This window comes from Giraffa tippelskirchi, chromosome 6, assembly GCF_054371585.1.
Source record: "Giraffa tippelskirchi isolate mGirTip1 chromosome 6, T2T-mGirTip1v1.2.pri, whole genome shotgun sequence".
NCBI classification, from domain to species: domain Eukaryota; kingdom Metazoa; phylum Chordata; class Mammalia; order Artiodactyla; family Giraffidae; genus Giraffa; species Giraffa tippelskirchi.
Window position 1 is genome coordinate 121863737 of NC_137280.1, and position 26223 is coordinate 121889959.

Here is a 26223-nt window from a genome sequence, read left to right on the forward strand (position 1 = left end):
TGCTTCCTGGTCTGCAAGCACAGGATGCTGGTGGCTCCTGGAGGAGTCAGAGGCAGCCGGAAGCTTAAACCTGCCCTGTGGACACCTCCCCAGGCGAAGACAGAGCCATGGGGGACCTGCCAGGGCTGGGCTGAGAAGAAACTGAGCTTTCCTGGGCCCACGCCACAGGCCAATTCCCTGTGCTAAGTCGCTTCAGTCATGTCCGACTCTATGCAACCCTATGGACTGTAGCCTGCCAGGATCATCTGTCCATGGGATTCTCCAGGAACGAATACTGTGCCCTTCTCCAGGGGCTCTTCCTGACCCAGGGATCAAATCCATGTCTCTCATGTCTTCTGCATTGGCAAGTGGGTTCTTTACCACTAGTGCCATGGCCAGATCCAACTCCCTGGCTCTCAGGAAACATGAGCTCACTCAATCTTTTTTTTAATTTATTTATGTATTTATTTGGGACTACACTGAGTCTTTGTTGCTGCACACAGGCTTTCTCATATTGCGGCAAGTGGGGGCTACTCTCTACTTGTGGTGCCTGGGTTTCTCATCGAGCGGGCTTCTATTGTTGTGGTGCATGGGCTCTAGGGTGCTCAGGCTTCAGTAGTTGTGGTACACAGGCTTAGTTGCTCTATGGCACCTGGGATGTTCCTGAATCAGGTATCAAACTTGTGTCTCCTGCAATGGCAGGAGGATTCTTTACCACTGGAGCTCACTCAGTCTTCACAAATGCCCACCAGACAGATATCACCAGCCTAGATAAGTCAAATTTCTGCAGTGGATGTCTCAGTTCACAGGAAAGTCGAGATCTGAACTCAAGACTTTTAAACTCTTTTTATTTCCTCCAACCCTTGCAATGCCCACAGGACTCTGTAAGAAGACAAAGTACTTTCTACTTTGGCCCTTTTTGCTTTTCATTCTGAGCCTCCCATCCCCATCCCTGAAGGCCCATTTAATTCCATTGGTTTTCTTGAAGTGATATTCATACCTCATTGGTTAAAGTGTAACCTTTGAAACAAGAGCACTGGGCTTCAAATTTTTCATTTTTCCTTCCTTCTGAGGAAAACATACACAGATTTTATTAATATGCTGCCAGAAACCATGATAGCTTGGCTATCAGAAGGTAAAGACCTCAAGGGCCACCTGGTCTGCTCCTCTTATTTCAGAGGGGCAAAGAGAAGTCAAGAAAGGCCATGTGATTTGCCTTAAGTTGCACATTTTAAGAGTGGCAGAGTCCTGTCCCACCTAGGTCTCCCTCCATGGAAAACCACCTTTCCAGGTCAAAGGGCTGGATGGATGAATAGGCCAATATGAGTTAGAAATGCTAAGAGAGGGCTTCCCTGGTGGCTCCGTGGTAAAGAATCTGCCTGCCAGTACAGGAGACATGGGTTTGATCCCTGGTCTGCGAAGATCCCACATGCCACAGAGCAACTAAGCCCGTGCACCACAACTATTGAGCCTGAACTCTAGAGCCCAGGAGCCACAGCTACTGAAGCCTGTGTGCCTAGAGCCTGTGCTTTGCAACAAGAGAAGCCACTGAAATGAGAAGCCTGCACACCGCAACTAGAGAGTAGCCCCTGCTATAGAAAAGCCAGCACAGCAATGAAGACCCAACACAGTCAAATATAAATAAATAATTTTTTTAAATGCTAAGAAAAAGCAGCCCCCAACAGCAAAACAAATGAGACAACATAGAAGCCCACCAATAGGGGAATAAGTGCATAAATTAAAGTAGGATAGTAAAATCAGTTTACTTTGGTCACTTGGTTATTTCCAACTCTTTGTGACCCCATAGACTGCAGCACACCAGGTTTGCCTGTCCACCACCAACTCCCAGAGCCTGCTCAAACTCACATCCATTGAGTCGGTGATGCCATCCAACCACCTCATCCTCTGTTGTCTCCTTCTCCTCCTACCTTCAATCTTTCCCAGCATCGAGTCTTTACCAGTGAGTCAGTTCTTCACAACAGGTGGCCGAAGTACTGGAGTTTCAGCTTCAGTCCTTCCAATGAATATTCAGGACTGATTTCCTTTAGGATTGACTGGTTGGATCTCCTTGCAGTCCAAGGGACTCTCCAGAGTCTTCTCCAGCATCATAGTTCAAAAGCATCAATTCTTCAGCACTCAGCTTTCTGTATAGTCCAACTCTCACATCCATACATGACTACTGGAAAAACCACAGCTTTAACTAGACAGACCTTTGTTGACAAAGTAATATCTCTGCTTTTTATATGCTGTCTAGGTTGGTCATGGAGAAGGCAAGGGCAACCCACTCCAGTCCTCTTGCCTGGAAACTCCCATGGACGGAGGAGCCTGGCAGGCTGCAGTCCATGGGGTCCCTAAGAGTTGGACATGACTGAGTGACTTCACTTTCACTTTTCACTTTCATGCATTGGAGAAGGAAATGGCAACCCACTCCGGTGTTCTTGCCTGGAGAATCCCAGGGACGGGGGAGCCTGGTGGGCTGCCGTCTATGGGGTCGCACAGAGTCGGACACAACTGAAGCAACTTAGCAGCAGCAACAGCAGCAGGTTGATCATAGGTTTTCTTCCAAGGAACACGCATCTTTTAATTTCATGGCTGCAGTCACCAAAATCCGCAGTGATTTTGGAGCCCAAGAAAATAAAATCTCTCACTCTTTGCATTGTTTCCCCATCTATCTGCCATAATGTGATGGGATCAGATGCCACGATCTTAGTTTTCTGAATGTTAAGTTTTAAGCCAACTTTTTCACTCTCCTCTTTCACTTTCATCAAGAGGCTCTTTAGTTCTTCACTTTCTGCCATAAGGGTGGTGTCATCTTTGTATCTGAGGTTATTGGTATTTCTCCCGGCATTCTTGATTCCAGCTTGTGCTTCACCCAGCCCAGCATTTCTCATGATGAACTCTGCATGTAAGTTAAATAAGCAGGGTAACAATATACAGCCTTTACGTACTCCTTTCCTGATTTGGAACCAGTCTGTTGTTCCATGTTCAGTTCTAACTGTTGCTTCTTGACCTGCATACAGATTTCTCAGGAGGCAGGTCAGGTGGTCTGGTATTCCTATCTCTTTAAGAATTGTCCACACTTTGTTGTTTTCCACACAGTCAAAGGCTTCAGGGTAGTCAATAAAGCAGAAGTAGATGTTTTTCTAGAACTCTCTCTTGCTTTTTCAATGATCCAATGGATGTTGGCAATTTGATCTCTGGTTCCTCTGCCTTTTCTAAAACCAGCTTGAACATCTGGAAGTTCACAGTTCACATACCGTTGAAACCTGGCTTGGAGAATTTTGAGCATTACTTTGCTAGCATGTGAGATGAGTGCAATTGCGTAGTAGTTTGAACATTCTTTGGCATTGCCTTTCTTTGGGATTGGAATGAAAATTGACCTTTTCCAGTCCTGTGGCCACTGCTGAGTTTTCCAAAATTGCTGGCATCTTGAGTGCAGCACTTTCACAGCATCATCTTTTAGGATTTGAAATACCTCAACTGGAATTCCATCACCTCCACTAGCTTTGTTTGTAGTGATGCTTCCTAAGGCCCACTTGACTTCAGATTCCAGGAGTTCTAGTTCTATGTGGGTGATCACACCATCGTGGTTATCTGGGTCATGAAGATCTTTTTTGTATAGTTCTTCTGTGTATTCTTGCCACCTCTTCTTAATATCTTCTGCTTCTGTTAGGTCCATACCATTTCTTTCCTTTATTGTGCCCATCTTTACATGAAACGTTCCCTTGGTATCTCTAATTTTCTTGAAGAAATCACTAGTCTTTCCCATTCTATTGCTTTCCTCTATTTCTTTGCAATGTTCACTTAAAAAGGCTTTCTTATCTCTCCTTGCTATTCTTTGGAACTCTGCATTCAAGTGGGTTTATCTTTCCTTTTCTCCTTTGCCTTTAGCTTCTTTTCTAAGCTATATGTAAGGCCTCCCCAGACAACCATTTTGCCTTTTTGCATTTCTTTTTCTTGGGGATAGTCTTGATCACTGCCTCCTGTACAATGTCATGAACCTTCGTCCATAGTCCTTCAGGCACTCTGTCTATCAGATCTAATCCCTTGAATCTATTTGTCCTTTCCATTGTATAATCATAAGGGATTTGATTTAGGTGATACCTGAATGGTCTAGTGGTTTTCCCTACTTTCTTCAATTTCAGTCTGAATTTGGCAATAAGGAGTTCATGATCTGAGCCACAGTCAGCTCCCGGTCTTGTTTTTGCTGACTGTATAGAGCTTCTCCATCTTCACCTCCAAAGAATATAATCAGTCTGATTTTAGTAATGATCATCTGGTGATGTCCATATGTAGAGTCTTCTCTTGTGTTGTTGGAAGAGGGTATTTGTTATGACCAGTGCGTTCTCTTGGCAAAACTCTTGTTAGCCTTTGCCCTGCTTCATTCTGTACTCCAAAGCCAAACTTGCCTGTTACTCCAGGTGTTTCTTGACTTCCTACTTTTGTACTCCAGTCCCCTATAGTGAAAAGGACATCTTTTTTGGATGTTAGCTCTAGAAGGTCTTGTAGGTCTTCACAGAACCATTCAACTTCAGCTTCTTCAGCATTACTGGTTGGGGCATAGACTTGGATTACTGTGATACTGAAAGGTTTGCCTTGGAAACAAACAGAGATCATTCTGTCGTTTTTGAGATTGTACCCAAGAACTGCATTTTGGACTCTTTTGTTGACTATGAGGGTTACTCCATTTCTTCTAAGGGATTCTTGGCCACAGTAGTTGATATAATGGTCATCTGAGTTAAATTCACCCATTCCAGTCCATTTTAGTTCACTGATTCCTAAAATGTCAATACTCACTCTTCCCATCTCCTGTTCGACCACTTCCAATTTACTTCCATTCATAGACCTAACATTCCATGTTCCCATGCAATATTGTTCTTTACAGCATTGTTTACCTCTATCACCAGTTACCTCAACAACTGAGGATTGTTTTTGCTAGTACATTGTTAGTACAATGGAACATCACAATATAAAGACATTCACTATATCAACAAACAAAAACCCTTAAAAACAATTTTCCATGAAATAAACATGTTAGAGAAGAAAACGTACATCTCTGTTGTACAACAAATAACAGTGTTTATAGATATGCACATGTGACATTAAAGCATAAGAATGTGGAGAAAAATGCATGTAAGTGAAATGGTCACCTTCAGAAAAAAGAAAATGGGAAAGAGGGACCAAGAAGGGGCTCCTGGGTGATTTCAATCTTGCATCTGATGTTTTATTTCCTTAAAATAAGCAAACAGGCAAAGGCAGCCAGAGATTAAAGATAAAGCTTTCAACTTGATCTAACTTCAAAGCAGATAGGCTGAGTTACAGCAGGAGTGAACCAATATTTGAATTAACAGGGTTTGGCTGCTTCTCTGGCAGAACTGACTCAGAAAATTTAAAAATCAATACTCTAAATTTTTAAAAATACTAACTATTGTATCATAATCAAGAAAGTGAAGAAGAGATGGCCAGAGGTGAGAGGCTGATGTGGTTGCAGTGTGATGTGAATGTCTAGGGCAGAAAGAGGTTATTTTGAGCAAGAGTACCTACTTCTATAAAGGGGAAATAATGGTTCTTAAATTACATGCGAAGGCAAAGGTGAGAAGCAGGAGCCAAGCAGACCAAACATGACGGAACCTGGAAAAAACTATGAAGATGTTTCCCACAAACCAGACCAGCTGCCTCTGAGAATCAAGGGATTAGATAGGATGAAAAGATTCTTAAACCCTGAAAAATTCCCAAGGCCCTGTGAATGCAAGTCAGAAACTCCTTTTGGAGTGAGGTTAAATTCCCCATCAAGAGGAAAGCTACAGAGATTTAAGATTTCTATTGAATCTATTAGGTAAAACTTCAGGTTAATATAGAGGGAAAAAAATTCTCCTTCTAAAGAAGAAGTTTAGAAATATGCAATCTTGCCTCCCCCAGGCACCCTTTCAAACTCTAACAAAACACGTTGCTGTGATAGTTCACAGGCCTCTGGTTCCAGAAACACAACTGGAACATAGGAAGTCCTCTATCCTTTCGAATTTTAGAATTTTCGCCTGAAAACAGTGCAGGGCTTTGGTGAGGATTTGAGCTTGTCAGGATCTTGGTATAATAGATTGGAAGTCAAAGGGCAAGGTTTTTCTTCTTTTATTCTATTGAAGTGAACACCGTTTGAAAGGGGCCCCTGCCTTTCGAAGCTTTATGTTTATCTGGAGATCAATTTCTACAAGTTCATATTCTGCTCTGAAAATCACCAGAATCATCTGAGATTTAGTCACAGCCAGGATGCTCTGGAGGAAGAATGATCAGTGTTCACTCCAGAAGGAAAAACATCATCCTTTAAACCAACACCTATACACTTTACCTAAAACATTTCCCTACTCCACATTAAAAGAACCCACTTGTCTCAAAAAATCTCCCATGATAAATCCCCTTCAGCCCTTTTCCCTAAAATGGCTTGTCTCATCAAGTAGAAATTCCTACCCAAATAAGTCAATGGGTTCTTTCCTGAGTAGATCATGGTTACAGGATGTAACTTGATTCATCTGCATTCCAACATTTGAGGACATCTTCAGATAATCAGAATTTTATATTAAAGTGATGTATTGGTTATACACATAAATTACCTTCTCAATCCCCCAATACCACCACCACCATAACAACAACCTTTTATTTGGCAAAAGCATTATAAATAAACTCCAATTTTCTTTTTTAAAAAGGACTGGTCTAGAAGTTCTGCAACTTCTTGTTAGAAATCACGTCTCTTCTTATTCATTTCATCCCCTCCCTCAAAGCAATACCTTTTATTTTTGTACCACAGTATTGTGGTCCAACCTATTCTTTCTTTCTTTCCCCTCCAGGCCCTTTGGATAACCTTCCCCATTAGTCACCTGACTCCACAGGAAAAGAGCATCTTTGTGACAGCACCTTCAGCATCACATTCAAGGGGATGCTGATCAGCTAAGACTGGGGGTGCCCTGATCCATGGTCCACAGACACTGAATGAGGCCAAGCAGTAATAAAAATAGACCAACTAAAATAGACCTACGTGACTTATGTAAACACTTGAGATTGACATTGTATGGGTTTCTCAGTTTTCTAGACCAACTCTTTTCACTTTCACACCCCCACTAGCCCACTTGTTCTTGCTTCTCACCTTGCCCCATCAACCCCAGTACAGACACACTCTGTGCCAGTATAAGAGCTTGGACGGATGACTAATGACTTGTAATTCTGAGTGTCCCAAGAGAGACCTTCTTTAGTGTGGTCCCTAAACATCAGCACGTGTAACTGTTGAATGAATGAATGAACATGAAGAGCCTGAACCTTTTCAGCCCCGATAGTGAGGATGGGTAGGTGCAGTGCTGCAATGACTTGCCTCGTGTAAGACAGGTTGGCTCTAATCTAGCCCAGGAGCTCCAGTTAGCATTACAATTGTGAAGGCTTCCCAAAGGGAATACAAGATGAAAGAAAGAGAACCTGAGTGGGAAGGGAGAGAAGCAATAGGGAGAGGCAGCCAAACAGGAGGAGGAAGGAATGAAAAAGATCCATTACTAACTAAAACAACACTCATGGAACACTTACTATCTGCCAGACACATTAACTCATTCAGTCCTCTCAATGCTCTTATTGTTGCCATTTCCAGATGGGAACATCTTAGGATCAGAGAGGTTAAGCAACTTGCCTAGAATCACACAGCTAACAACTGGCAGAGTCAAGTTCTGAACTTGGAGGATCTGACTGAAAATCCCAGGACCCCATACTGCACTTACCGGAGTGTATGCCACGGAATAGACTACTTTCGCTGGATACATGATAAATGTGGGGTGAAAAAAATAATAGCAAAAACATGTGGTCAAAGGCAAATTTAGCAAATGGTAAGACAAATGAGCTTCTTTGCTTAAAGACTTCTCAGAGCTTTTAAATTGCTAACAAGCACTGCAACTCTCCAAGAGACGAACAGAGCATATGTGTGTCCCCAATGGATTGGCGCAGGAACTGTTTTCGTGGGGAAGCCATCTTGCTGGACCAGATGTCACTTTCAGAAGCATAAACCTCAAGTCTGCTCCACACCCACTGTGTGCTTGCAGGTTTGCTGGGGGCCAGTGGAGGGAACATGCCAAAAGGCAACAGCGGCAGAGGCCACCCCGAACTCTGGAATCGCCCCACAGCCCTCCAGGCTCGGCCAGCCTCCTGCAGAGGTCCACCTGAGAGCCTCCACTCCTCCTGCCCACAGAAGACAGGAGGCCATTTGCCTCTGCCAGCTGCCCCTACTCACCTCCCAGCAGGGCCTCTATCTTTGCGGACTTCACAAGGGAAATTTCTCACCTGGGTTAATAATTGTTGCCTTCAATTCTGAACTCCTGTCTGGCCCTTCAGTGAAGAGATTTGGCATTAAGTCGTTAACAATCAAAAAAGGATAGACTACTTTACCCAAATCTCAGAAAAAATTCTCAGAAAAGCCTGAAGGTGATGGCTATTATACTCCCCTGACAGAAGCATTACTGATTCTCTTAGAGATAACATGCAGAAGATGTATTCAGTCTTGCAGAAGTCCTCCAGGCGAGGCGCTTTTCTTCTAACTACCTTGAAGTTACTATATGGTAAGTGCCTGCTCTATGAAGCCCTGTTGTTCCACGTTTGGTAAATGTCTATCAACAGGGAGAGCAATTACAGGGAAGTTAACTATTTCTTGAGTATTATCTGTGTCTTCATTATTCACACCAATACTTGAGATGGGAGCTACAGGGTCTCTCCGAGGTCAACCTACAGAGCTGAATGGTTAAGTCTGACCACCTGTGACCAAAGCCTAGGGATCCAAGGCAATGGAGGATGCAATGGAGAAGTTATCTAAGAGTCCTGTGTGAGGGGCATCAGTTAGAGGTGGGTCTTAGGTTCCAAATCACTGCTGTTGAGCCACCCAACTACATACAGTCTCTAAAACAGTGGCCCCTAACCCTTTTGGGACCAAGGACAGGTTTCCTGGAAGACAATTTTTCCACGGACCAGGGAGGGGGGATGGTTTGGGGATGATTCAAGCACATCAAGAGCAAACTTAAGGAGATGGTGAAGAACAGGGGAGCCTGGCATGCTACAGTTCATGGGGTTGCAGAGTCGGACACAACTGAGCGACTCAACAGCAACAACCACAAGCACATTACATTTACTGTGCACTTTATTTCTAATCTACTGCTGCACTTATCTGGCAGGAGGTACCGGACCATAGCCCGGAGACTGGGGACCCCTGCTCTCAAGTACAGCCCTCATGCTATCACTCTTCTGCTCTAAAACTTTCTATGGCCCCCCACTGCCAAGAAAACGAAGTCTAAAATCCATCGATCAGTATGAAATGTCCTTTACAACCTGCCTTGAATCCACCCATCTGGCTATACCCTACCAGAATCTCCTATGCACAGTCTTCCTGCCTCTTTTCTCTGCCTTCATTTCAAGCCCAATCCACACCCACCTCCATCATGAAGCCTCTTCTACCTCCATCCCACAGCATCCTTGTCATTAGGCCCTCTAAAATGCCTTCCAGCAATTCCATTCTCATGAACCGAAAGTCCTCCCAACCACAAAACTGCCTGAACCACGTTGGATTCTCTTACAGTGTAGGAGGGAAAAGACTTTTCTCTGCAGCTGATGATCTCCACTGGCATTCGGCAGTCCTCCTGTTTTCCGGAAGATGAAGTGTTCGATCCCTTCCATGCCTACGGTTTATATTCTGCCAGCCCGTGTCAGCACTGATATAGTAACCTCCCATTTTTATTGAGCGGCACCCAGTGTAATTGATGACATCTGCTGGGGTGATACTTTAAGTGAAGGCTATTCTCAGCCCTGCTACCGCCCACTACCCATCCCACCCCACTCCACCCCAGCTCAGGATATAAATAGCCAATAGCAGCTACACCTGAGCTACAAAGTGGGGCTTCTCAGCAAAGGTCCTCAATTATACCCAGAAAGTCAGAGGTTTTCTGGGAGGATTTATCTCAGCAGATCAGTTTTCAAACCCGCAGAGCTGAAAAAAGAGGGATCAAGGGCAGGAAGATGCTGCATACAGCAGTCAACATTCTTTAGAGAGAAAAATCCCTGTCTGGGCTTTTTGGTTAAGCAGATTTAAATAGTATGTTCAAAGGAAGCTATCACTTGTATTATATATGTAGATATATCATTTACATATATCAGGTGACAAATATATGTAAATATGTGTATAACCTATCCCAATGTGTACTAGTAAAAATTAAAATTCCTCTTCCTTCCTTGGTAAAGTTTTAATAGCTGTTTGCAGGCCTTGAGGGAGAGTAAATCTGACATTTATTAACATTTGATCCTTACAGAACTAGAACCTAAGTCTTTTTCTGGGCTGGAAAGCATCAGTTCCCGGTCCCCATCACTTGTGTAGCTATATAAGCAAAATCCTAGTATGAGTGTTTGCAGAAGGGCTCATTTACCAGGTCTACACAGGGAACATGTTGCACTATATCTGAGTGTTCTTCCAACATGAAGGTGTAGCCTTTTAAGAAATTTTGACCATTTTTGATGGAAAACATCTAAATTACAACTACCTTCTTATGCTTTATTGTGATGATTCAGTCACTGTAAAAGTTGTCAGTTCTCCAAAGATGTCAAGAAGGCCAAGAGGAATGTACGGGCTACAGTACATAGATTCACAAACAGTTAGATATGACTGAGTGATGAACACACACACACAAGAGGAATGTGAAAAGATGCTCATCACTGATGATTATCAGAGAAATGCAAATCAAAAGCACAATGAGGCACGGCCTCACACCAGTCAGAATGGCCATCATCAAAAGTCTATGAACAGCAAATGCTGGAGAAGATGTGGAGAAAAGGGAACCCTCCTACAATGATGGCAGGAATGTAAAAATGTAAATTGGTACAGCCACTATGGAGAGCAGTATGGAACTCCCTCAAAAAACTAAAAACAGAGTTGTCATATGATTCAGCAATCTCACTTCTGGGCATAAATCTGGGAAAAAAACGAAACTCATTTAAAAAGATACATGCAACCCAATGTTCATAGCAGCACTATTTACAACAGCCAGGACATGAAAGCAACCTAAGTGTCCATAGGTAGATGAATAAAGAAGATATGGTGTGTATACACAGCGGAATACTACTCAGACATAAAAAAGAAGGAACTAATACCATCTGCAGCAACATGGATGGACCTAGAGATTATCATACTGAAAAGACAAGATTATACGATACCACTTATATTTAGAACCTAAAAAATAATACAAATGAACGTATTTACAAAACAGAAACAGACTCACAGACATGGAAAACAGACATGATTACCAAAGGGGAAAGGATGGAGGATAGATAAATTAGGAATATGGCATTAACAGATACAAATCTGTATATGTAAAACAGATAAACAACAAGGATATACTGTATAGCACAGGGGACTGTATTCAAACCTTATAACAACCTATAATGGAAAAGAACCAGAAAAAATATTCCTATCTAAGTATAACTTAACCACTTTGCTGTATACCTGAAACTAACACAATATTGTAAGTCAAATATACTTCAATTAAAATTTTTTGTTTAATTTTTTAAACTCTTGAAGTGTGAGGCCCTTGAAGTCCACTGAGATGGTGCAGCCCAGACAGGGCCTCCAGAGAAAGCCTTCCCTGGCACCTGGCCACAACACACATGTGCATGCCCACTAAATCTCCCACCTATAGACTCACCTGCACACACCTGCATCCCAGCCTTTAACATATCCCACTACAATTGCTGACTGAGCTATTTCCCCACTCCTCACTCTGAGCTCCTCCTGGAGTGGAGGGGGTGACCATAAATTTTCTGTTTTATCCCCAAGACCTGGCTTTGTGCTTGCACACACAGTGCTAGGTCAATGAACATTTGAGAATGAATGAATGCATGCATGTATGTATGAATGAACCAAGTGTTGCACTACTTGAAGGCATAATACACTAAATGTCTCTGTGGAAATTTTAATGCCAATTTTGCTTACAAGACAACCAGAGTCCAGATGGAGTGACCTATTAAAGTGACAAAGGAGAGGGCAGAAAAGGGCACCTTCTACCATGTTACACATCAATGCCTTCCTTGATGTCTTTGTGTCATGTTGACCACTGTGATCACATCAAATACTCAAGCTACAGAAATGAAGCTGATTCTCAGAAGTGTGAATCTTTGAGACCTGGTAAGTAACATGTTCCCTCTGAGTTGCAGCATTAATTGCATATACGTACTTAACACCATTTCAGCAGCAAGGTCTGTGCTGAGGGCACCCACAAATAGAACAATAGGAACAGGGATGTGATTCACAGCAGGCCTTCGCTGCATCTTAAATAACTCCCAGGAGGACAGAGGTGGTGATTTACAATGGCCCTCAGGAGCCTGGCTTTGTGTTTGTAGGGTGAGTGCAAAGAGCCCTCTGAGGGCTAAAACCGAAGCAGTTGGTGACTCGCCTGTGAAACAAGCTTCTACTTAGAAACCATGAAGAAGTTATTTAACAAATGAAATATCAATGCCCTTGAAAGCCTCCTGGGATTAGCCTATTTCTAGACAAGAAAGTTTGATTTTTGTGGCTCATGTGAATTGGACAGAGTCTCCAGGCACAGTCAGTTCCATGATTGAAATCACTGGATTCAGCCCAACAATCCACCAGGTTAGTCTGATAAGCATTTTAGTATTTTGTTTCTTTGTGCGTTTGTTTTCTAACAAAACCAGCCAATGATTATAGTGGTCAATTCAATAAAAACATTATTTAAATCTTAGACAATCTCATATAACCAACTTGATAAAATAATTTCTATCACCCAATCAATTTAGTCCCCCAAAGTTGGTAAAATAAGACAGCTCTGGCCTTTGTGGGAGGAGGAAGTCAGCAGGCAAAGAAGGAAAAATGAGACTGCATATTTCCACGAAATATACAGCAAGAAATAGCACATCCTTTACCTTGGTCAAAAGGCTTGTTGGGATTCCAGTTTCTGAAATAATCATCCTATATAAGGAAATAAAAAATAGAAAACAAAAGTCAGATTTCAGGAAGTTTCTCATATAACTGCATAAAAACTTGCCTTTCCCCCCCACCACCTCCCAAAACACAAAGGAAAACGCTAAGGGTTCAGAAATTTTTCTAAGGCATTCACGTACAATCAAAAGTATCAATTGACTTTTCAAATTCTTGTCTTTCAAACTGTATGGATTATACACTAGGAAGAGTTAATACATTTCAGCCTAGTATAAAAACAGCACTGCTCTTCCTGGTTTGACAGATAAACCGAGACACCTTCTAAGTGCAAGATGTATTTGCTATCAATTATACCGCAGGTGATGCCTAGCTGTTCTCACTTGGGATTAAGCCTCTGTGTTTGTAACCACTGATAATTCAACTGTCAACATTTCTCCTACATGGAGACACGTAACTTTGGTGCACAGTTCCAGTTTTCTAGCACTTCTTGAAACTAAAAACAGAGGATCATTCAAATGTGAGAATTAACCACTGGCATATATTCACCTTAATACCATTTGCTCTGGTTGTGTAAAGATAAAAAACAAAGGCTAGCCAATCTGGTTGATTCATAACCATGTCTTTCTTGCATGCAGCTTGCCTCAATTTATGCTCCAAGGCTAGACAGTTGATCATGTTGAAACTGCAAGGGTCTAGGTCACTCACGGATCCATCATCCTGTTAACCTCTTCCCCACTTCTAATAACCCGTCCCCTCCAAACCTTCACTATCCACAGTTTCTCTTCTCTGTCAGCCCTCACCCACTCCACTGCAGATGAGCACACTCCCTCTGTCAGCTCAACTCAACTGTCTGCAGCATGCAAGGGCCCTGCCCATGGACAACATCCCCACACCATTTTTAGGGCATGTGCCCCCATGAAGTTAATTTCCTCCTGAGTATACTCAAACGATTTGTGGGATGTGTTTTTGGCTGGCAATCTGCATGCTGCAGTTCCAGAAAGCTGTCCAAAATGGGCCCTGGATTTCTCTTCTAGAAAAGCTCATTTATACCAAAGTACACAGTTAGTTTCAACTATGGTCCATGCTCTCTCCTGCGACCATTTATCTCCCACACCATCTCCTTTGAATTTTATTGGTCTCTGTGTCATTCAATTACCTGGCTTTATTAGATCCTTGTTGAGTTCACCTAAGCCCTTAAATAGATTTTAGGAAACTGGATTTAGAGTAAAATCAGAACATTGCTTCTTGGGTGGTGATTCCATTTTCCAGGGCATGAATAAACATGAACAGTTTCCTCTGGATCCTGGGGATTTGGCATTAAATCATGTTTAACTCCAAGGAATTGGTCCAATTTGCTCTGGCTTTAATTTTATGCCATAACTGACCTTCTCAACCCAGCTGGTTAGGAAATCTCTGAGGTCTACACTATGAAATAGCACTGAGAAAGTTTAAAAGAATCCCTCTGTCACCTCTCTCTCTCCACTTATTATTTTAAATACAGTTCTCATCTTTTAAATTACGTGGTTTGAAACTCGGCAGCCAAAGTTAATGGTTCTCAGTTAAGGGCTGGATGATCAGTGGGAAATTTACCACTTGATTTCTCAGGTTGGATGGCCAATCTACTCTTAGCAAGTGAACATAAGCAAGTGACTCAGACAAGGGTAAGAGAAGAGATAACCTAAGATGAACTCATCCTCACTACCAGAGAAAAAAATAACAAAACCTCCATCCTTCCAGCTGTGGTCCATAAGTGCCCTTTGATAAGGATGGCATTACCTAATCGCAGTCTGAAATCACGTGAACTATTTTCTACTTGAACATGCTGCTTTAATGCATGGAAGTCCTTGGAAGCTTAGGCTGTGAGTCCGACAGGGAAGGACGGGAGCCAAAGACAAGTTCCTCTGCTTTAACTTCACATGTCACATTCTCTTTGATGTCCAAGTAAGGTTTGAGCCAGTCTCAGGAACTGAATACTCCCTAACGATTTCAACATACGTTCTAACTTGGATGGAATGTGAAGCATTCTACTGGACCTTGTCACTTTTCCAAGCTAACTATAATTGCCATTTTTACATGTTTCTTGGGGAAAGTCAGAGATTTCAAGATGAAACTTCTACAAGTGGCTATCTGCATGAGAATATTTAAAACTCATCACACATGTAATAATACTGCCTAATTTCTGCCCAAATGTGAAAGTACACCTTGAGTCAAAGCTCATTATGCATAACGAATCTAACAGCTTCTCGCCCAGCAAGGCCAAGTGGGGAAGGAGAATGACTCCCTGCGTCTGATTGCTTTCACCCTGCCTTAGGAAAGCAGGTTGCCAAAGCAGACCCCAATGAGCCAGCAGTGCAGACAACCTTGGGTGCGACCCCTTTGGCTCCGGCTGAGAGACAGGCACCAAAGCCCACTTGGGGGATGGTCGATGAGCACAGGGGAGGGGAGTCTCTAGCGGGCATGGCCAGAGCGAGGTCCAGACATATGAGGCCAGAGCTCACGGGTCAGCCTTCCACTCTGTACCAGCCAGGTCTGCCGACATGACCCGTCCAAGCCCCGGGGGCTGTGCTAATCAATCCACTCTTCTGCTAGGGGAACGCTGGTGAAAGAACATCTAAATCCACATGGAAAAGTAAAAAAGAATGCCCTTCTAGGGCTTCACCTCATCCCGGAGCCTCACTTAACAGTCAGTATGCCCAAGGGACAAAGGACAGCTGGATGGTCATTTCTCCAGGGCCTAAGACCAGGGGCACCAGCCCAGCTTTTCCTTTATCTTATTTTCTATCTGAATTTTGTAAATGTAACATATATTTTAGGTTATCCTTAAACAGACCCAGGGCTTGCTGTGGTGTCGACAATACCCAGCACCTGTTTTCTCACAGTGACAAATCCCAACATGGGAAGCAGTGTGACAGCCCCAACATCACCCCAGTGCTGCCCTGTAACCAAATGTGTTCCTGCTGCGTGGCCCCCAGAGTTTGGTCCACAGAGCAGAAAAGTCTAGGGCCTCAGGAGCCCTTGCCTCTGACCTTCCTTCTGACCCAATAAAGATGTGGCCTATTAAAACTCAGACTGTGGTGGAAGGCGTGGTGGATGGACTCGATCGCACTTGCCAGGAGAGCTGTATCCATCTGAGCTGGCCTCTTAACTGGTAATTTTATCATCTCGTGATAAAGCCTTTAAAAATGACTTGGAAGGATCTCAGCATCAGTTAATTTTTAAGACAGACAATCTAAATAGAAAGATGCACACCTGGATACAGTCATTTATTAAATTCAGTAACTCCTAATAGTGCATTCTACAGGCTGAAGAGTGAAGGATGAAAGTGTTACCATACATGCGTATTTTATAGGCTACCCTGCACAGGATAATTAAGTCAGACCTCTGCTGGACAGGGAAGAGAAAAGCCTCCTTCTAAATTCTCACCATATGAGGAAGACCTGATTCCATTTCATGATACCACTTCAAAAATGAAAATCATCCAAATCTTTAGGGGCTGTTACAATCCAGAAGATCCTGTAAATTTAAAGAGTCTCAAATTTGAGCTTGCTGACTCATGTCCCAAATCATGAAACATTTCAGGGGAGCATACAGTCATCGTAAAAGGAAAAAAAACATCAAAAGTTGGTGTACAGATCACAGCAAGAAAGTGACAAATGACAGCATGTAGAAAAATGAAGATGGGGTGGTGCTGATGGTGGAGGAAGAGTCATGGGCCCCAATTATTTTTTAAAATCCTCCACAGCTGATCAACAGAGATAAAATCATATTCATTTTATCAACATTCAATATCCCACAAACATAATACTGGATCCTAAGAAATTATTGGCACCCAGTAGCTGGTACAAAGGAATTCAACTCTAGGTTTTCAACTACTTTAGAGATACCCTGTTTTGATAAGCATTCATGGAAAATGAAATCTCTTAAAATATATATATATGTAACATATATTTTATATTATCATATATAATAGATATTAATTCCCAGGTGGCACAAGTAGTAAAGAGCTCTGCCTGCCAATTCAGGAGATGTAAAAGATGCTGGTTCAATCCCTGGATTGAGTAGATCCCCTGGAGGAGGAAATGGCAAGTCACTCCAGTATTCCTGCCTGGAGAATCCCATGGACAGAGGAGTCTGGCATGATACGGTCTATAGGGTCGCAGAGAGTCAGACACAACTGAAGCGACTTAGCACACTCAAGGATATAATACCTATCAGTATATGTTAATAACATATATATATACACCAAAGAACATTCTGCTGTATAATGCATCTTCCAAGAAAACGTTTAAGCCTCCCTACCAGGAAATGATGCAAAAACATTCTGCCATAATTTTAGTGATGAAGTCTCTTTATCATGGACATAATAACCGATTGGAAAGTCTCTCATTTTAGCCAATTGTGATCGGGAAACTGAATTTTTCTTCCACTGTCCCACCGCCCCTAAATGGCGGGTGCAATTTAGTTCAGATATTCCCCAGGGGTTTGCCTTTCCAGAGGTGCTTATGTCAGCTCCAAAGAACGTTAAAGCAATTCTGAGGAAGAGAGTGGCACAATCAAATGGAAACCACTTCTGCAATCCAACTGCTTTACTCCCACTTACGAAGATGATGATGGCATGTATGATATACTTGACAGCTTTAGCTACCACAGATCAAAGATACTCAGTTCTCACGGGACAGATCATTTCTCTTTTATACATATTTTAGCTAAGTTGTTTGAACACTGTAGTTTCATCTGAAGATTACCTGAGATAATACAAATTACTAGCCTAGAAAATGAGTGGGTGCCTCATTTGTCTCAACCAGGAGTGAGCCGTGGAGACATGTACACATGTACAGAAGAAAGTAAGGCTAAATGAGAGCAGGCAGCCTCTCTGAGGGCATCTGAAGACCCCCTGTAGATAGAAAAAAAAGAGAAAAGCACTGTCCTGCAGGGCAAAGTGGACTACAGTCAGGTTGATAGATCCTAGAGGGAGGTTAATCCCACTTTATCAAACCCCATACTTTTACAAAGACATCAGTTAAGGGGCTATAGGCAAACTGCTCTCCAAAGAATTCAGTGTGAAAAAGTATCTTTTCACACTACTTGACTGGGGAGAATAAGAAGGAGGGCTGGCTGGCAGGTGGGGAAAGTGTCTGTGAAATGATCATAGAAATCATTGGAAATGTGAGACTTCCAGGTGACATGGTATTGAAAATGTTAGTCACTCATTCGTGTGCGACCCCGTGGACTGTAGCCAGCCAGGCTCCTTTGTCTGTGGAATTCTCCAGGCAAGAATACTGGAGTGGGTAGCCATTCCCTTCTCCAGGGGATCTTCCTGACCCAGGGATCGAGCCCAGGTCTCCCGCATTGCAGGCAGATTCTTTACCATCTGAGCCACCAGGGAAGCCCCAAATGACATTATATAAGTGAAATTTGCCTGTAATTTTAATTTGTGTGCAGTACAAATCCCTACTCATGACGCTATTGGGAAATACAAAACATTCCACCTATTGAGAAAGAAGTTGGCTTCTCATACAACCCCTCACCTCTAAGCTATTTCCAGTAACGTCTCTGGGGAAGCACTGTGCTGTCAGTCTCCTCTCCATCAGGCCTGTCCTTCCCACCCTGGTGAAGAACCCCAATAGGAATCCTTCTGCATGAAGCATTCAACCACCCAGCCCAGCTTGGGCAGTGACTCGAGGCCCCCTGCCCCATCACTCCACAGATCCCACACATGAGAACCCTGTACACTAGGGACTGGGAGCTGGACCATTAACACATCTTCATGGGCACAAATCACACCCACACACCTGGACCAGGCTAATTCTGAGCAGGTTTGGATCTTACCTGCCCATTCCCCTGGGGCAACACTCAGCAGTACATAGTAAGTCCTGGCTCTACTGGAGTCAACTGAAGTAAGCTGTTTCAGCTTTAACATCTCCGTATTCCTGTGAAATGCGCATAACTGTTCCTGATGTGCACATAAGGACAGGTGGGTGTATGTTTATACAGACACTCTAAATCACTTGCTTCCTGAATAGAGTAATTCTTTGATAAATTGGTCTGACATTTGGTATAAAGTCCTGCAGGCCTCAGACAAAGTGATTTAGAAAATAACAATGTCAGTTGCTCTGCTCTTTCAATAAATAACCCACCAGTAAAACACAGATAATGACTGACAATCATACTTGTACTGTAACTAACGAGAAAAGATAAAGCAGCAAATGGACTGTTTATATGCATTTGATAAATTGCGTCCCCTGGATATACCCATGAAAAATAAATGTGTGTGGTGCTGGTTCACTGAACTAAAACAAATATTTACCACTGAGATTTAGGATTGAGAGTGATATTTACATTTTATTTGGCAACTGTTTTGATGCTATGTCTAATACATAGTGGAAAAGTCAGAAACCTACCTCAACTTCCTGAGTACGAAAGCATTATGAATGAGAAAAAAAATAAAAGAATCACATCAAACAGTAGGAAGGAATGTAAACATTTTCGATAATTGCATCAAATTTTCAAATTATCACATTAGAAAGGTCACAGGCAGACATTTTCCTTTAAGTTACCAACCATCACTCCCTTTAGAAGGTCCCCTCCCTCGCTCACTAAGTTCATGAAAAGAACGTCAGGTTCTTGGTGGAATAAGTGAAGTGTGGGAAAATCTGAGGGCCCTCTGGTAATCTGCGTCATTACTGTAGGACAGCTAGCAAAATTGTGATTAAATCCAAATATACAGGCATAATTATTATCTTTGAGAATTTTAAATGACTAATTTGCTGTGACACTGGTCCAAAGGGTGAAATTCAATAAAAGTCCCGAGAGACATCAGAGAACAAGAATAAAAGACCTTCTACATTTCTGCAAAGAAATTATTTCATCTTGCAGCTCCAAAATAGCTTCAAGGGGTCTAAAACCTGAAAAGGACATGGGTTTATGGTCCTGGGATGTGAAATGAATAGCACTGTCATGGCCCCTCAGGTGATCAAGGGATTATAACCACCACACAGAAATCCCCCTTCTCTCATGGCTATCTGCTTGTCCTTGTCTATCTATCCAAGCTGGGTTCTGGAGGACTGACTGCTGATTGCAGCTTTTCTCAAAAAGAAAAACTGAGTCTGAGATCTGTTCCAGAAAGGGTGCCCTACACCTGACTTTCTCTTTTGGGAATACAACGGATCTATGATGCTGCATCTGTACTCTGACCAAGACAAGGGGTGTCTTCCCAGACTCAAAGCCATCCATTCTCCCCTGACCTCAATAGCAAAATGATCAAAACACCTGAGCTAGCCAGGAGTGGGCTTCTGAATGTCCAAACAGGAGAGAAGCAGGAGGATTATGGATTCAAAGACAGTAGAAACACTATGAACAGGACAGGCTGTGAAGCAGACATAAGCTCAGATCCTGCCTCGAACACTCACCCAGGAGCTGTCCTGGCACAAGCCCTTCAGCTTCTGAGTTGCAGCCCCCTGATCCACAAAACAAGACCGCTGCACCTACCTTGGAGGATGGGTCACAACGATTTGTGATAATGTGGCAGTGACTGGGATATTATCAGACACAAAGAATGACTCAATAAATTAAAATGTACACTTTTGCGACCATCTCCAGAAGTTTATAATATTGAGATGTCTCAAAAACATTGAGAGAAACAGGCTTATAGAAATAATGATATGCTTAAATTTTCAGTTATTTGGCTCTTGTGCATTTGAATCATACCAAGTAGGCCCAAATGAAGGGAGACCAATTGCCCTTGGGAACAATAATTATGAAATATTTTCAATGCATGCAATTTTATTAGTCTTACAGATGAAGAGTAGCTTAGAAAAAACTGCAATGAAATGTGAAAACATGAGTTGCAGGCACGTCTCTGTTTAAAGGTCAGGCTCCTATTCTCTAAGATTTAGTGACCCTGTCTATTAAAAAAAAAAAAAAAGATAATACACCACAGAGTTGTCTGTGCAACCAGTGAACCAGCGAGAGATGTGTTGAACCACTGTTATCAATTATACATCATCTAATTCTAAGTAAATTTAAGTTTCAATTATGACTCACTATATTCTCTTAAGTGGACTAGGCCTGCTCTGAACAGGTAAAATTTCTGCATAATCATTAATTTACAGGAAAAAACAGTCAGAGAAACCCAGAGAGGGGTCACTTCATTGAAACACCAAGTAAGGCCCTTGCCATCTTGGAGCATATAAACCTCTCCTTTACAGAAAACACAAATCGTACTGGCCCAAGGTCCAGCCCTGTCTGAGCAGCATGAACTCCAAATTAATTAGGTCCCACCATCTTTCTGAGAGTGCCACTCCAGCCACCCCCACCCGAGGCCAGCAGGCCTTTATCAACATCCAGATGCTGCCTTCCAGAGTATAACACACTGGGTACGAACTGTCACCCACACAGCCTCTGCCTCAGCTGGGCCCCCCAGCTTCTCCTGGGGCCACCACCACATGCCCAGCCAGCCTCCTCTCCCTAGACTCTGCTCAGGCTATCCTCTTTGCTGCTCCTACGAGGATCCTCTGAAGGGACGTCAGCCCTCACCGCACCCCGGTAACAAATACTCCAGTTGCTCCCAACAGCCCCCAGGCCAAGGGCAAGCTCACGAGCAGCTCCCTGGACCCTGCGGGGCACAGCCCCTGCTGAGTCCTCCAGGCCCCCTGTGGCCTCACCCCCGCCCACACGCTTCACTCCAGCCCCACGTGAGCTACTTCTTGGGGCTTCAGCAGCCAAGCTCCAAAATTCTACACATGCTGCGTCCTCTGTGCCTGAAACCCCCTTCCTCTCCCTTCTCTGACTAGCATTCACTGCTCCATCAACTCCCGGTTTAGATTAGACGATGGTCCTCACGGGCCACCTCCCTGTTGCCAGTCCCTCCACGCCAGAGGTGTGTCTGCTGTGTCGTCTGCAGCCCCTGGGCAGCCCCTAGCAGAGCCCTGATGTCTCCGCTCCGCAGCGGCTGACCGCTCTCCTGCCACTCGACCACACGCCTGCCAGTCCCCACAGCCGGGGCGGGGGTCTTCCGCTCCACACCTAGGGCCGGCACGGTGCCCGTTCTGTACCAGGTACTCAGCGAGCACCTCCTATGAAGAAAGAATCACTCAACCTCTGTGGCTTCTTTTATGTCAGCTGCAGACCCCCCGTTAATTCCCCTTGGACTCAGAACACAGGCGCTGTGTCCTAGAAGTTTCTGAGGATGGTGAAATGGGCAACTCCTTTAGTGCGACTTCAACTGGGGCAGTAACAAGGACCTGGCACCAGCAGAGACGATGGCAGAAGACCTTGGAGGGAGCAACCAAGGAGGGCTGGTGGACTTCTGCCTGACAGCCTCACCCCATGTCTGCAAACGCCCTTGAGCCACCCCAAGGAACAAATGAACTTCATGACTTGGCTCACTACAGCTGGCAGATGTCTGATGCAAGATTCAGAATCTGTATCAAGTTGAAGTTTAAATGAAAAAGTTGAAACCCAATCAAAAAATCAAAGTAATAGTAACATTTAACATTAATCATCTAAGACTAATAGCAGCTACCAGTTTCTGAGTGCTCAATATGGGCCAGGCACTGTGCCAAGCCGCCTGTGTTTTAGCTCACTGAATTCAGACAGTAGCTGTGTGAGGGAGGCACAGTCAGCACCCTGATGATCTACCCGGGAAAACTGGAGCTCAGAGAGATCACATTACTATAAGTTTACACAGCCAGTGAGAAGCAGGAGGATTTGAGCTCAGTTTGCCCAACTCTGAAGATTTTTTTTTTCCAAATGGACAGATAAATAATAGTAACAATATTTACATTAGGGGCTTCCCTGGTGGCTCAGACAGTAAATAATCTGCCTGCGATGCAGGAGACCCTGTTTGGATCCCTGGGATGGGAAGATCCTATGGAGAAGGAAATGGCAACCCACTCCAGTAACAATATTTACATTACTACATCACATTGGGAGACTTCAGCATGGAGGGAACAGAAGAAGTGAGTCTTGGGGCTCTAGTCTTGGGGCTTAGACCTGGCTCCCAGTCAAGGGGGGACACCCCATGAGAGGATAGAGGGATGGGTGAGGTGAGAATGAGCAGAGATAGCTGGTTGGGGTCTCCTCGCAGGTCCGGGGAGGTGGAGTGGGTGGGAGATGCTGAGCTGTTCCTAGATTAATGAGATTCCAAACAGACAGACAGATCCTGGTTCTTTCCGCCAAGCACTGCAGTGGTCAGGGTCACCGAATGAGTGGCTCCTAGGGATGCCGGGGGCCTTCTCTGACTGCCAGCATGGCAGAGCTCCACACTCTGTGCTAAATGCACCGAGAGGACCAGTGAGGTATGTGAAGACTGGAGAACCTGGGAGCAAACACAGGGGTCGCTCCCCTATTGGAGATGGAACGCGATGGTTGCAGGAAATGTCAAGGGATTTGACACACAGGCCAAAGGCCTCCCAAGAGGCTCTCTCTACCACTGCATTGACCCTTCACGTATCTGAGCCTCAGCTTTCCCATCTATGAAAGGGGAAATGTAAACACCTGCCCCACGGGGTCTTTGTGCAAGTGGGCAGCAAGTCCATTTGTCCTATGCCTGGCTCTGGGAAAGTAGCTGGGACACCCAGACGTCCTGACGCCTCCCTACCCCACGTGGCGCCCCAGGCTTCTGAACCATGGCCAGCAGCCTCAGGAGCAAGCCCCACTGAGGAGCACTTTGTGGGCTCTGGACCAGGCACTGCCATCACACCTGTCTGCCACCACACTCTCTGAGGCTCGCTTCAAAGTGGAGCATCCAATACTGACATCAAGGCACTACACAGAAGACCCGGTGGCTTTGGCACTGGCCATCTCTCTGGGAAGCCACGGCCACAGACTTTGCATGAAATTTTCATTAGCTGCACAGCAAGACCTGCCACAGTTCCTCCCACCCCTGCCATTCAGCCTCTTCTCTTGGAAAGAGCATCTTGGAAAGTTAGTAATAAAAGCTCCCTCACAGTGTCCCTGAGAGCATCCTAGCAGTTGCCACGCCACCCTCCTCTGCATCCCGAGGCTCTGGCCCTTGGACCACATACATAGCAGATGCTCCCACCGATGCCCCAGAAACAAATCTGGTTAAGGTCTTTAGTCCACTTCAAAGCAATGGTGTCACCATCAGAATCTGAGAGAGTTCCTTTGAAATCTGCAACCTCTGAAGTGATGTTCCCCCTGTGGTAAGAGCAAACAAGGCTCTGCCAGATAGACCCACACTACCCAGCCACAATTTCCCTCTGGGATCACTGGCAAAGCTTCCACAGAGAATGGGAGCAGTGTTCCCTGTCCCAGATACAGCCGCTGCTATAACTGGGGCTCACCACAAGGGTAGAACAATCTTCCCACACTGACTGAAGACCCCCCCCATGGGACCCATACTCCCAAAGGCTGTTGGGTCCAATCAATCCTGAACCATGCACTAATAACCCTGGAGATGCGCGCATTTTCCTCTCACCTAACGAACATTTCTACAACTCTGTGATGGATGGAAGCCAGTTTCTCACCCTCAGCACTGCCAAACAGAGGCCTGGTAGACTCAGGTGACTTAGAGAAAGAATCCCAAAGCACTTTAGCCAGGCTCCATGCTTAAGAACTTGCTCATCTGACCAGTCAGACAGGTAGATGATGTACTTACATCATGTGAAAAGACAGCATACAGAGATAAGATAACCATCCTTATACCAAGGTCAATGTGTTTGAGTCTCGTGACAGCTGTTCAGCCCCTACTCTTGGGGATCTGTGTACTCCACAAACATCTAACCATCCTGTTGCCTTCCGGGGGGTGGGGGGTGGCATTTCCATAATCTGCCTGGGGCACCCAGAGAGACAAAGCAAGGCTGAAGCTGCAAGGAAGCTGGGGCCAGAGGCTCAAGGACCTTGGTGCCTGATGAGATGTCCACTCCTAATCTCCAGGCACTGAGGAACCACTGAGGGTGGACTTGGAGGTGGCTCCAATCACAGTAGCGCTTTCTGAAGGTGCTGGGCTGACTAAGTGCGGGACAGGTTAGAAAGAGTCAATGAAACCAAGGACGCCAATGAAGAAGTTCATTCCACGTGTGCACAGTTATCACTTATGGAGCATTTGCTGCATGTCTGCCTTTGCGCTAAGAAATAGACATGAGTAATACTCAGCCCTTACTCTCAGAAGCCCATGGTCTGGCCAGTGTAGAGGGAGCCAGAAATGTCAGCAGATGGAGCATAACATTACCTTGCAATGTGGTCATTATAAAAAGAAAATAGCTACAGAATACAGAGGAGGAAGCCACCACTCATTCCAGGAAACTAGGGCTGACTCTACTGAGGTAGTGGGACTTGCGCTGGGTCCAGATGGACAAGGAGTTTTCTAGGAAAGGAACATGTAGTGGGTGGGATGAGGAGCCAACAAGTGCAATGAGCAGGACTCTTTGCTGCAACAGCCCTCAACCCGGGCAACAGGAGAGTAAGCCTGGGCTCAGGGGCAGCCACAGAGAGTGGACAACAGGAGATGTTTGCTTTGCTCAGGGTCTCCAAAGCCCCCATGGCCACACCACCCGGTCTGCCATTTGCTCTGGGACCAGAAAGCCTGGAGCTGCCATGGCTGATTACTGGCATCACTATGATCAGTCCACTCCAGCTGGAAGGCTGAGCAATGACATTATGTCTGGAGGGGCCACATTCACCCACAGCATGCCACCCCAGCGAAGAGAGGCAGCTCACATCCTGGCCCTTCCAACCAGCAAGTGTTTCCATGCTGCCTGTCAAGAACATATGTAAGTCATATGGGCCACAATTGGAACCAACTAGTCTGTATGCCCGACCCTCTTTCTGTCCTACAGAGACACACGGCCAGCTTGCTCAACCTTCCTTTACTAAATAAGCATCTCTTTCTTTAGAGGTGAGATCTCTGAGAACAAAGGCTCTGGGAACCAAGACCCTAGAGGTACGCCCCTCCCACTCCCAGTCAATGGTAACAATTAAGGGCCTCTCACATGCTAGCAAAGTAATGCTCAAAATTCTCCAAGCCAGGCTTCAACAGTAGGTGAACTGTGAACTTCCAGATGTTCAAGCTGGATTTAGAAAAAGCAGAGGAACCAGAGATCAAATTGCCAACATCTGCTGGATCATTGAAAAAGCAAGAGAGTTCCAGACAAGCATCTACTTTTGCTTTATTGACTACGCCAAAGCCTTTGACTGTGTGGATCACAACAAACTGTGGAAAATTCTTAAAGAAACGGAAAAATCAGACCACCTGACCTGACTCCTGAGAAATCTGTATGCAGGTCAAGAAGCAACAGTTAGAACTGGACATGAAACAACAGACTGGT

At 44.4% G+C, this 26223-nt stretch overlaps 1 protein-coding gene across 7 annotated transcripts in view; it reads right to left on the reverse strand.

The window, feature by feature from the left end:
- The window catches only part of SPOCK1 (SPARC (osteonectin), cwcv and kazal like domains proteoglycan 1), a 653451-nt gene that overhangs the window by 315746 nt on the left and 311482 nt on the right, over nt 1-26223 (reverse strand). For all 7 annotated transcript variants that reach the window (XM_081500638.1, XM_081500637.1, XM_081500636.1 and 4 more), the window contains one exon: nt 12919-12964. In XM_081500638.1, the coding sequence (XP_081356764.1) occupies nt 12919-12964 (46 nt within the window). The remainder of the gene's footprint in view (nt 1-12918; nt 12965-26223) is intronic.